The 12,345-nt window shown below is 33.1% G+C and overlaps 1 protein-coding gene across 4 annotated transcripts in view; it reads right to left on the bottom strand.

Annotated features, from left to right (window-relative positions):
• The window catches only part of NOVA1 (NOVA alternative splicing regulator 1), a 146,451-nt gene that overhangs the window by 35,989 nt on the left and 98,117 nt on the right, over window positions 1-12,345 (bottom strand). For all 4 annotated transcript variants that reach the window (XM_064424077.1, XM_064424078.1, XM_064424079.1 and 1 more), the window contains one exon: window positions 3,812-3,978. In XM_064424077.1, coding sequence (XP_064280147.1) covers window positions 3,812-3,978 — 167 coding nt within the window. The remainder of the gene's footprint in view (window positions 1-3,811; window positions 3,979-12,345) is intronic.

Raw genomic sequence — 12,345 nt, 5'->3', positions numbered from 1 at the left:
AGCTGTGTATTCTTAAACTCAGGTTCTATAGAGGCATTAAAAGAAAAAGCTTTTATTTAAAGATTATTAAGCTTTCTCTTTTGTTATTGATCAATTTTTCTGGAGTAAAAGCAGTTGTTTTCAATAAAGGAATATGAAATCACAAATCTGAGTTCAAACAATAACTTTTGTAGATTTTGAATAAAGTAACTGGGGCCATGATTAATAAACAGAGGTTTAACTCATGAGACATTAATTATCTACTGAAAAAGCTGAAGTGAAACTAGTTCCAGTGAAAACTTTAATTGGAAGTTCTATATATGAAAGTTTTATTTATACATTAAAGTTTTCTTCCTTGATTTATGAGGAGAAAATTCTAAATCCTTCTCTACATTTTAAAAAGACCTAAACATTTCATAGAATCAAAGAATCATTCATGTAGGAAGGGATCTCAGAAGGCAAAACAGTGCGAACTCCTGCCTGAAGCACAGTCATCTTTAAGATAGGTCCTCCTTGCTTCCATAAAATGCACAGTTCAGCAATGGCCATCTCTGTTTCCATGCGCTTCCTGGACAGGCTGCTACAACATCTGCTACCTGCTACAACTGAAAGCTGGAAGGAAAATTTAACTAGCCTACAAAAAAGTTGTAATAATTTCTAAAGTAGGTGATAAAACAAATTTAAAAACCTTTTCCCATTTTTCATAAGAGTTGCTATTAATTTAGACGTGAAATTTAAAGCTTTGGATGTTGATTACAAAGACAAAGGCTCATGATCTCTTATGAAAACATGTTTTTGTGCCTGTGAGTTATGATATGGTTTGAAAGAGTTTGTATGACACTAATTAATAGAGAGGAAAAGGAGGCTAAATGCTCATAGCAGTTTCTGGAAAGAAAAAGGGCATAGGAACCAGTTGGTTATTGTTTAATGATACTTATAGAAATAACAGATGGCTGACATCCACAGAGATTGTCTATGTTGTGTAGATATAAAAGATACAAACATTTGTCAATTAAACATCTATCAGACCTGCTTGGAAGAGAGAACTCCCTGGTATCTACTGATAAGTCCAAAGGATTAGGAGAGACAAAAAAACAAACTGGAGAAGGCTCAAAAGGAAGCATATGGATTTGCTTTCAAATCTTCAGCAGCTGAAAAAGCTGAAGTTAAAGGGACAGAATGTTCAGATTGTGATTTTCATTAGTAAGGAGAGATGCCAGGCCAGAGTCAGCCTCTTGTGTCCGTGCCTTTCCAGAAAACAGAAAGTGCTGAAGTTCAAGTAGTCAGCAAAGACTGAACATACTGCCCTTCTTCATTGAATCTATAACCAGACATTTTCTTTCTGAGCTCCCTTCCCTAGGGTGGGTGTTGAAAAAGCAGCCAAAGACAGAGAAATTCCAACAGAGAAATGAGAGCAGCATGCTCATACAGACATGAGTGGCTTTGCAAGACTTCAACCACTGGTATCTTTCTTAATGGGGAGAAAACTACATCTTCTTTTTGACTGAAACATTTTTAGAGTTCCTAAATGAAGGTAAATTTTTTTTCTTTCAGATAACTTTAAATTTTCTTCAATCTGCAATGTAACACTTTGTGTGTCAGTGTTCTTGGGCAATATTCTAAGACAAGAAGAACCACGGAAAATTTTGCATAAAAGAAGAAATTACAAATAATAAGGCTTATTAAAAAAAACCAAAAAACAAAAAACCAAAACCAAACCAAAACAAAATTACTAGTATTAAAATATTACTAATAATTTAAATAAAATTGTCATATTTGTGCTATCAAGAAAATAAGAACACTGGAGATCTAAATCACGACAACCTCTCATGAAATATTATTCTCCTAAATTTTTAAATCAAGGTATTATATCTTTCATTAAGGTACAGTATACTCTGACACTGAAGGACAGATTAATTCACTCCAAATACTACCTAATAACTAAGCTAACAATTCCCTATCCTGGTAAAAATAATGGATTTTAGGTTTGAGTCAATTTTAGATTGAGTCAATATTTACAACGTATTAATTTATCATAAACAGATATTGCGTCATTAAAAGAAAATTTAAAAAATTCATCGTGGTTAAAATTATTTAATATATGCACATGCATGTCCCCAAATATTTGATGTTATATGATGCACCTGTATGTATACAAGTAATATATTTATATTTTAAGATGCAAAGCTAGTATACATTGTATTTTAGTCTCTCATAGCTTCATTAGCAGTGACTGCATTCACTAATCCATCCCTCCAGAATTTAAGTGAATTTAACATTTCAAACCAACAGACCCCAAACTAAACAAACTTTCAAAAAAGAGAAAAAAAAATAAAAAGGAAAAAAAAAACAAATCAGCAACAACGGAGCAAACAACCAAAGCAACCAACCAATCAAAAAACAAGCCCCCAAAATAAAAGAAAAACAACCTCAACAACTCTGCAAATACATTTTCTGAAGAAATAGTGTGGACAACAAGATATATCATCTTCAGACAAACAGAGTAATTATTTAGACATTTCACTAAAGAGCTCTTTAATCTAGTTTTCAGGATCTTACTGACTTACCTAAAAAACTAGCTTCATTTCATTTCAAAATGGGAAAACCACTTTTTATAGTAATAGAGAAGATTCATTTCCCACTGGATTAAGAAATATTGGCACAAAATCCAATATTTTATCAGTAGAAAATCCATTCAAAATATAGATCAATTTCAGATCCTCTTCTATCTGTCAGGCATAATCATTTTAATGTCTAATAATTGAGAAACTAATCTGATAAAATTGGGGGCTTTCTTTTTAATATTTTCTTACAAATTATCTAGAGTAATTTGTATGCATAATTATCGCATACAGAAAAAAACCAAATAATAGTAAATACTAGAAGTCATATAAACGGTTTGTGCACAGTTTCATCCATCTAAAGCAGTCTGTTGCAAACTCATCCTGCTGAAAAAACATCTTTATATAAGCATTTTGTGTATGTCACTGTATACAAAGTAAAATAATTGCACACAGTTACCAAATTATAGGAAATTGAACCTTACTAGCATAGAAGAACAAAACAATCTTTTCCCATATAGGACAGATGAGAAACTAAAATCTTTTCTCTACAGGATAGAGAGACAAGACAAAATTTTACTAGTAACTTTCAATCCTGTATGATGCATATTTCCCATTCTCCTTACAGAGTAAAATTTTAAAATTAAAATTTGTATGAAAAATCAAAGAATAAAGAACAAGGGCAATAATAGCTTGTAAATAGTTTTTGCAGTATCCAAAGATTATGAATGAAGCCTGTAAAAAATAGGCAAAAAGATGCTCAAAAAAAACCATAAAACAAATTTGTAAAAAACTTCCCAAGTGAATTACCCTTATGCTTTAAAGTTCTTAGAGGCAAGAATTAAATTATCTAATTTAGGGTCTAAAAAAGAAGTTACCTTTTCTCTTTTATTTGTATACATAAATGTAGAGAACATTCAGTTCATCTGTGATTTTTAGTAACACTTAAGATTTACATAGGGTTCACCATTTGAGATTAAAATTCAGCAATCTTTAACTAAGACCTAGAGGTCTATTATCACCTTATACAGTAAAGAAAAGTTTACGAAAAAAACATTAGAGCATGGCATTGGAATTTATAAAACACTGTCTAAAAGAACTGCTGAGAAACACGGAACATGTCAGTTACAAGGGAAAAAGAGTATCAGAAAGTTAATAAAGTCTAAGATAACATTTTGTTAAAGAGCATGTTATGTTTACCCCTTCCAGCACTAAAGCTTTAAGGCTTCTAAGGAGCTGCTGTGACTCTCTATTCCCAAGCAAAAACTCACTTGTTTGATGCGGTCTGGATTAACAGTGGTCTGAGGCTGTAGGATGCTGACAGGCTCTGTCTTGGCCACATTCTGAGGCATTTCTCGAATCTTCTCTGCAATGAAGCCATGAACTGCGTTTAGTGCTTCGACTGTTCCCTGGATCAGACACACCCGCTCCGTAGTACCTGCAAATACCAAAAGTCATCTGAATGGTGTGGACTCTTCAAGGCCCCACAAACCGCTTCTGTTAGGGCACAAAGACGGCACCCAAAGAAAATGCTGCAAAACCAACCAGCAATACCTCCCTGAAAGTACAAAGGAGAGATTTCCAAAAAATAACATACTGATGATGTGAAGGTATTTTAAACAACTATTGGTGTAGATCCCATGGTCACTAACTTTCCAAGTCAGCCTGGATAACATCAGTCAGAGTACTCATAACCTTCTTACAAAATGAAATTATTCTGTTTGAGCTACAAAAAATCAACACCAGCTCTTATCTGTTGATTTCTTATTTACAACATCTACAAGATGGCTGAAGATGGATGCAGAACTGTGGGAAATACTTCCTTGTTTTTTTGGGTTTTTTTTGTGATAAGACTGGTTTTAGATGATTTTATATGACCTTATAGAAAAAAAAGGCTATTTTACATATTGGGTTACAGTTTGATACATCTTCACTAAACAAATGTAAAACCTCCCAGTACCAGTCCTAAGGGTAAGAGTATGACACGTCACTGAAACAATCCAAGTTCTGTATTCCACATATCAAACCACTTAAATAGGTTCCAGAAAATCAGTTTTGATTTGAAAAACAGTTGGAAAAAAACTCCCTAAACCCCTCAAAACCAACTTGAAAAGGAATATTGTAGATTCCAATTTCATTCTGCAGGAATACCAACATAAGACAACCTACACGCTCAGGTAAAACTGCCTTAAAATTTCACATAATCTGTACTTTCAAAAATATCTTCTTTACACTTCCATCATACACAATTTTTTTTTTTGTATTCATCACCTCACTGTTGTCTTCAAATATCAGTAGAGCAGTTCTATTAACAAAAGAGAATTATAAAAAGAACTATCAAGATACTGGTGTATTCCTAAAAATATAGTCGTACCATAATACTGATTGTGTTGCAAAGATAAGCCAGATACATATCTCTATTCTATGTCAGTCCTTATTTTACTTCAAGATTATGGAGAGGGAGAGCAAAATAACAAATCTGAGCCATGGAATTAGCACAAAAATAAATAAAATATTTTTCATTGATATATGCCTAGCAAATACTATTGATATAAGGACACAAATTAATCTTTTCTCACATAAAATTAATTCACTCTACCTAAGAAAATGAAAATGACAATGCAAAATGATGTGGCAAATACAAGTTTGCAACAATTTCTGAAATTCACCGCATCTTGTTTGGCCTCATTTCCACTGTAGAACCTGCATGGAATCACACAGATTAATGCACAAGAGTGGGAAGCAACCTTCTCCATAAAATTCCCTTCCTATCAATTTTATGTTTATATAATCAGCTTTTATAATCTTAAGATATGCTCCTTATAAGAGTGCAACATACTTTAACAGAGAACAGTACGACAACCTTAGGAATTTCCAAAAAAAAAGCTGGGTTTTATTAGTTAATGCTCTTCACCTGCTTCTGTGGATGATTTCTAATATTAAATATTTTATTACCTAAAGATGAAGAAGCACACTAAGAGCCTTGCCTGCTCTTAAGATAACATATTCACATCTACTGAAAATCTGATTTTTATCTCAAGTATCAGGCAATACTGAAATTCAACACTGGTAGAAGCACTACAGCAAAAAAGACAGAATAAGAAACATACTTTTTTTTTTTGTCTACCAAAATGTTATTTAAAAATAATTAATATTAGAATCAAAACATGTCAACCAATATATTAAAATATGTCAGATTATTAATCCTTACTCTAAAATTAAAATGTTTATACTTTTAACTACAAGTTCGAAAAGTCTCCCAATCAAATGCATATTTCTCAAGAGGAAGATTTTAAAAATATTTTTGTGACCTCTTACAGCACCTTTTCAACAAATCAGCTTCAAAATACAGCTAATTTTCTTTTCCAAATGCTTTCTCAGAAAAGGGAGTTTGACTGCCACAAGAGAAAGTCACCACAGCAAGTAAAACTTGGTTCCTAGACAAAGCTTTAATGCCTTTTTTCCTTTCCCTACTTGGCTCCCTCCCCTTTTGCCAACATCGCCTGTGGTTTCTGTGTAAAGCAATCCAGCTCCAAGGAAATGCTCCGGGGAGTCTTTACAAGGTAGTATTAATTGTCTCCTAAACGATGAGCTGCGAGGTGGGCTGATCAATGCAGCTAATGCAAGTGTTCTCCGGCTCTGCAGACAACACACGGAAAGGAGACACAGCTCGGGTTACGGCCAGCCACTCCAGCTCATCCTGAGAGCACTCAGCAGGCAGGGCTCCTGTCAAAATCCTCAATGGAAAACACTCCGTGCTAAACAGCAATGTCGGCAGACTTGACCCTAAGGGACTAAAGGGTGTTTTGCAATCCGTGTTATTTTAGAAGGCGCTGCATAATAAAAATATGCTGTATGTAATACCACAGACCAAACATGCCACATTTCAGTATGCATAAACTGGGATGTAGTAGCAGAAATCAGTCCCATGAAAAAATAAAATTGTGCAAAACCACATCTCACACAGAGTTAAAGTACTCATAACCTTCTTCCAAAATGAAATTGTTCTATTTGTGGTACAAAAAATCAACACCAAAGCAAATGGCACATTTACTTCGATAGTCACGTGCGCAAAAAGAATTAAAAGTTAAAAACGTGGAGAAATTGTAAACCTATGCAGTTTTGAATTGTCTTAATCTTTTTGAAGCAATGTTGTCATAGTTCTTCACAACTGTAACAGCTTCTCAGTCCGATACTAAAGTACAATAATTTGCAAGAATTACGCAAAAGAAAAACTGCTAACTACATGACCAACCTGTATAGCAAAAATAAACCTACAAATCACTAACACTGGTGAAATTTCTGTCATTTTAAGAACTTTTAGGCTCTCTAGTGTATGAATTAAAGTCCCAAATTGCTTATAATATTATTCAGTTAACAGTTTTATTCAATCCTTTTTTCACATTTCTGTGATCAAAAGCTAAGACATCTATATATATATACACTTTTTGTCATATGATTTTCAAAATATGTATTTAAAATACAGACATAATTTTTGAAATTGCTGACAAAGAAAATCAATCTACCAAAGCTCACTGCCCTTATTTAGGTTGTGTAAGCATAAATAATATAAAATTATTCTCTCCTTAAAAATTATTTAGAACTCAATTAGGTGCTAGGGTCATGTATTCTACACTGTCTTTAATATATGAAGATACAAAACATATACAAGAGAAGAACGATTTTGACACAGATAATGGCTAAATGTAGAATAGGTGATCATCATCCTTCTACATTAAATAAACCCAGAAAAATGCTTTTATTTATGTTCAATAATAACGAAGTCCATAGTAGAAATTTGAATGTAGCTATAAATTGGAAAAAAAAGTAATAGAGAAATAGAAAGACATGCTGCTGATGTTTCTACAATCTTTTGTTTTGGTTTTTTATCCCCTAAGGGTCTCAAATTACTTTTCAGCAAGTGCAGTGTCATTTCTTTCCCCTTATATTAGAATGCAAATTCAATTTGCATGTGTGGGTTTTAACTTTTTCTTATCAAATAGGACGCAGAATCTAATTGCACAAAAATACCCTGCCTGTACACTCACCAAAAAAATTATTTGTAAAACCACCAGAGAAAAAAGCAAACCTTTATCTGGTTTTGGGGTTTTTTGTGTTTTTTTTTTTTTTTTTTTTTTTTTTTTTTTGTTTTTGTTTCTTTTTTTGTTTTTTTTTTTTTTTTTTTTTTTTTTTTGTTTTTTTTTAGTTTATAGGAGGGCATTTTTGGGCCTTTTATTTTACATGGCAATATATAGAATATTTCTGTTTTCTCTACAGTTCCATGGGAAAGGGAAAAATGAAACCATTACCAGGCATCATAAAATTTACAGGAAACTAGACGAAAGACTCTTTTGATATCTAATAAATTAGGACTAAAACATAAACAGGCTTGCAATAACTTTATTTTAAGAATTAATTTTTCTTCCTACCTCTTATAACTATCTATAATTTTACTTCTGGCAAATATCCTTGGACATCACACTAATTTTTTCAACAACTTCTAAACAACAGACCATGATTTTAATCTGAGAATGTTATTTACTTATTGGACAGCTGACACAGCTTTTATAGCAACCATTAGAATAAATGGCAGGAGACACAACAGGATAAATGATCCTGATGCTTTTGATGTTTGCATTTCTGTACTTAAGTGGCACACATCTATACATGGTTGCCACAAAAATTTAAAATACTTAAAGACTCTGATTCAATGTGTAGGAGTTTTTCTGTACTCACAGAAATGCTCACTAAATGGTAAATGTGCTGCTGTGTCTTTGGAAAATAAGAAGCATTTTTCAGCTGAAATGTTTTGGGGAACGCATGGCACCTTTCAGAAATCTCTGGCATTTCTACAACTCTATAAACTGGGCTTTTTTGTCAATCTTAAAGAGAATTTGAAAACCTAAAAAGCACAATGCAATAGCAGCCCAGGGTAATCCCAATGCATCCACTAATTAAATCTCCTTGTACTTTTCCAGTGTACCATGCCAATTTCTTGGATACTAAAAGAGAGAACCTGTGAGAGAAGCCAAAGTTAAAACCTTAACTAAGTGAAAGCTGCACTACACTCTCTCATCTGCTCATTTACATGAAGCTTTTTGTTTGACAACTCCCAGTACAGCACTCTACTAAACCCAATGTCCCATACATGGATTCTTGTGACCCATGATCAGCTGGCTGTTAGAAGAGGATTATACACAACACCACACAGACTGATTCAGCCAAAAATTGATCTTGCAAACCCCTTGGTAAAATAGGACTGTGCTTAGACACTATTCCCAAGCAAACTAAAAATTGTCAGTAACTTGCTTAAAATAAAATTCTGATAAACTCTTTCTTGGATATAACACTTCCACTGCACATTTGCATAAAGCCTCAGAAAATGAAAGTCATAAAATATTTTTTTTATTTTTTTTAAATTCAAATGCATTAGAAGTATCTCACAGGGTCTTCAACATAACATATAAAAAAACTTTGTCATATAAATGATAAAGTGTACAGTCTTAAATGCAACACATAAGAACATCCCACAGATATGTGAAGTGTTACAGAAATCCCAACTGGACAGTTTTGTCCTTCAGTTCCTATCTCTCTCTCCTATTCTTTTTACCTTGTTTCTGAACAGAGAATTAACTGGTCTTAAAACAGTTTGTACCACATTCCTCACTGACAGAAAGGTGTCTCTCAAAGCAAAGCCTGATGATTCCAGACTTCCCAAACTGAAAGGGGAAACAAGGGCTGGTTGAAATTCTAGGACATTGATGGTCTACTCTTGTTTTCATCCACACAAAATAAGGTTGGAACTGCTTGCACAGGACACTCACACAAATAAGGGTGTGTTCACAGGAAGCTGAACTCAGGTTTATAACACATCTTTTAGGTATGACATCTGGACAGCCTTGCACATATATGTGCACATACTTATTCACACCCACATATACATCAATTTGTTTTACTGTAATTGAATAGGTGACAGCTTTCACTAGAACTCAGATATTGAAATGGATCAAGTTTAAAAATTCTGCAAAACTTATGAAATGTATGATTCCTCAGTTATATGAAAGCAAGTCTACAATCTTTTGTGATTTGGTAATAAGACTGGATTATATGAATCCAGGTTTAATGTAGTTATGACTAAACAAACAGATTATTCCCATGTGAGAGAGAAAGCACAGAAATTAAAAAAACCTCAAAGCTCATCGTTATTGAAGGTTTAGAAAATATGGTAAGTCATCGTGCAAAGAAACAATCCCTTGGATATAAACTGTTTTGTTCTGTATCAGCTACAGCTGTGATGATGATCTCCCAGAAACTTAGTTACATAAAGACAGATGAAGAATTACTATTACTATACTGTCACTTATAGTGCAACTATAGGAGTGCAACTACTTCTCTTTAAGAGTTATTCGTAAAAAATAAAGATTCCACTGCAAAAGGTGGTAAATGTCTCCAAAATCAAAGGGAAAGGCCAGAATTTCCCCCCCCCACCCCCTACGGTTTTATGTAGAAGTGTTATTTAGATAAGAAACACTCACAGAGAAAGTATGTGTACAAATTAATGCCCAAATGGCTGCAACAAAAGTGAACATACTCTAACTATGCTTTGGGAAAGCATGCTTCTGGACAAAAAAAGCACTGGAAATAAGAAAGCCCTCAAGCCATGGACAGAAGCACTATACTTTAATTTTGTTTGTGGAATTTTTGTCAATATATTATTTGTAAAATTATTTATAACAAATGAACTACTGTTTAATCAAACAAAATCCACCTGAGTCCATCATAACATTTACAATAAAAATGGGAATATAAAACATAAAATTTAAACAAAACACAAAATAAATGAATTTAATCGATATTTATATGTTCTCTCTAAAAAAAAAATCACATGAGTTTTAATAAGCCCCAAATTGCATGGTACTCTCTGCTAACAAAAAGAAATCTGCTTTGATTTTTCTTAACAGTGGTAATATAGTTGATGGACTTCAACATACTTCTAATTTTTTTTCAAAAGGAAATGGGCTCACCATTATGATACTTATAATAGTAGAATATAATAATTTGATTATTCATGTGTTTTTTAGATTATCAGTGCCTGGAATATTGCACAGAGTTACTATTTTCTACTATTTATCAGTAACCATGTAAATGAGTAAAAATTATTTATTAAAAATCCAGTAGTGAAATTTTGTGAAAATGTGTAAGTCAATGACAAGAAAAACTTTCAAGCTCATTAAAACCAAGCACACACAATACTACCAGAATGGCCATATACGCTGGAGAAAAGAAAATAACTGATTCAGAAAGGATCCACAGAACAGAAAGAAAAGAAGTAGCATGTTTTTCAACATATCTGGAATGAATTTTCTTATTAACAAAAGAGTGTGAGACTATTTTTTCCTGCAAAGTAATGTTCACTTTACAATTACTGCTTTTATACTATGTTATAGCAATATGAACCTTTGTTCATAATGCCTCCTACATGACAATTACCAACCAAAGGGAAAAACTCACTTATTTAAACAGTAAAATATGTACTCTGAGAAATTGTAGGAACTGATACATTTCATAATTTAGAGTGGTAACAGCTGAAATCACCAAGGAAGTTTTTTCCTTAAAAATATTTCTCAAGTTCCATAGTTTAAAAGCCTATGAAAACCTTTGGAAAATCCTCCTGGATAAGCTGAGCTGCTCAAGAAATCAGATCACATAATACAATCATGGACATTTATTTGTTTAGAGGAAGCAAATACCAAACTTCATGTAAATGAGCCATACTAAAGTTTAGACTAGAAATTCTATTAAAATATTTGTAACTGCATGTATATTTTTGCCCATATATTGCAGGTAAACACTGACAGTGATCAGAGGAACATGATTTTTCAAAAGTATACTTATTACTAATGAATGCTCTTTAAATTAAGTCATGATCCTGCAAGAAATCATCTTTATCTATAGCATTCAAGGCAAACATTAGAGGCAAGAGTAATTCCAGGTAGGAATAAACTGTAAAGAAACATGCTCTATCATTAAAAATATTCTGCATAGCAGTCCAGAAATTTGAGGAGAGAGACAAGGATACACACACCTTTTGCTTTCAGACTCAGTGTTCTGTCAAAACCAGGATGAGCTCCCCTTGTGATGCAGACATTATAGCATACATCCAGAACAAGCCCATATAAACACAAACCACATTCTTTTTGTATCTACCTCCTTCTTTTTTCCTAAGTGCTAGTCTAATTCCAAGTTCTGCTCATAGTAGCTTTTATCTGCTGTATTTTTAATTAAATCCATAGCTCCCCACCAGCAGACTCCAGTTCAGAGTTTATATGGTAAGAAGAGTTTCTGATTACTGCTCAAACATTTGGTATGTCACACTTATTCTTCTTTGTCTTCCCATCTCCTTCCTGATCACCAGACTGCAACCCTTCTATAGTATGTCCTGCTGATTTTTCTCTGAATGACATTAATCTCCCTTAAATTTGGTTTTGTAGAATTTATGCCCTTAACCAATGTAGCTGGTTAAGAAAGACAGGGATGTCCATGAATGTCCAGTGCATTCCATCTACTTCAGATGGAATCATCCCAAAAATATAAGAAGTTCTCACACTTAATTATACAAGGAACTTTAAGTATTAGTTTAGGTAACATGGAGGGCTCCTCAAAGGCTCACTACATACATGCATAACACAATACTGTTCACAGTTCACAACATAAATAGTGAATTACACTTCTTACTAAAGCATTAATAATTAATATAGCAACATCAAAAACATTACCTGGATGTAGGAATAAAGCATTATATAAA

This window comes from Passer domesticus, chromosome 6 (assembly GCF_036417665.1).
Source record: "Passer domesticus isolate bPasDom1 chromosome 6, bPasDom1.hap1, whole genome shotgun sequence".
Classification (NCBI taxonomy): Eukaryota; Metazoa; Chordata; class Aves; order Passeriformes; family Passeridae; genus Passer; species Passer domesticus.
This window is presented reverse-complemented; position numbering and strand designations above follow the sequence as displayed.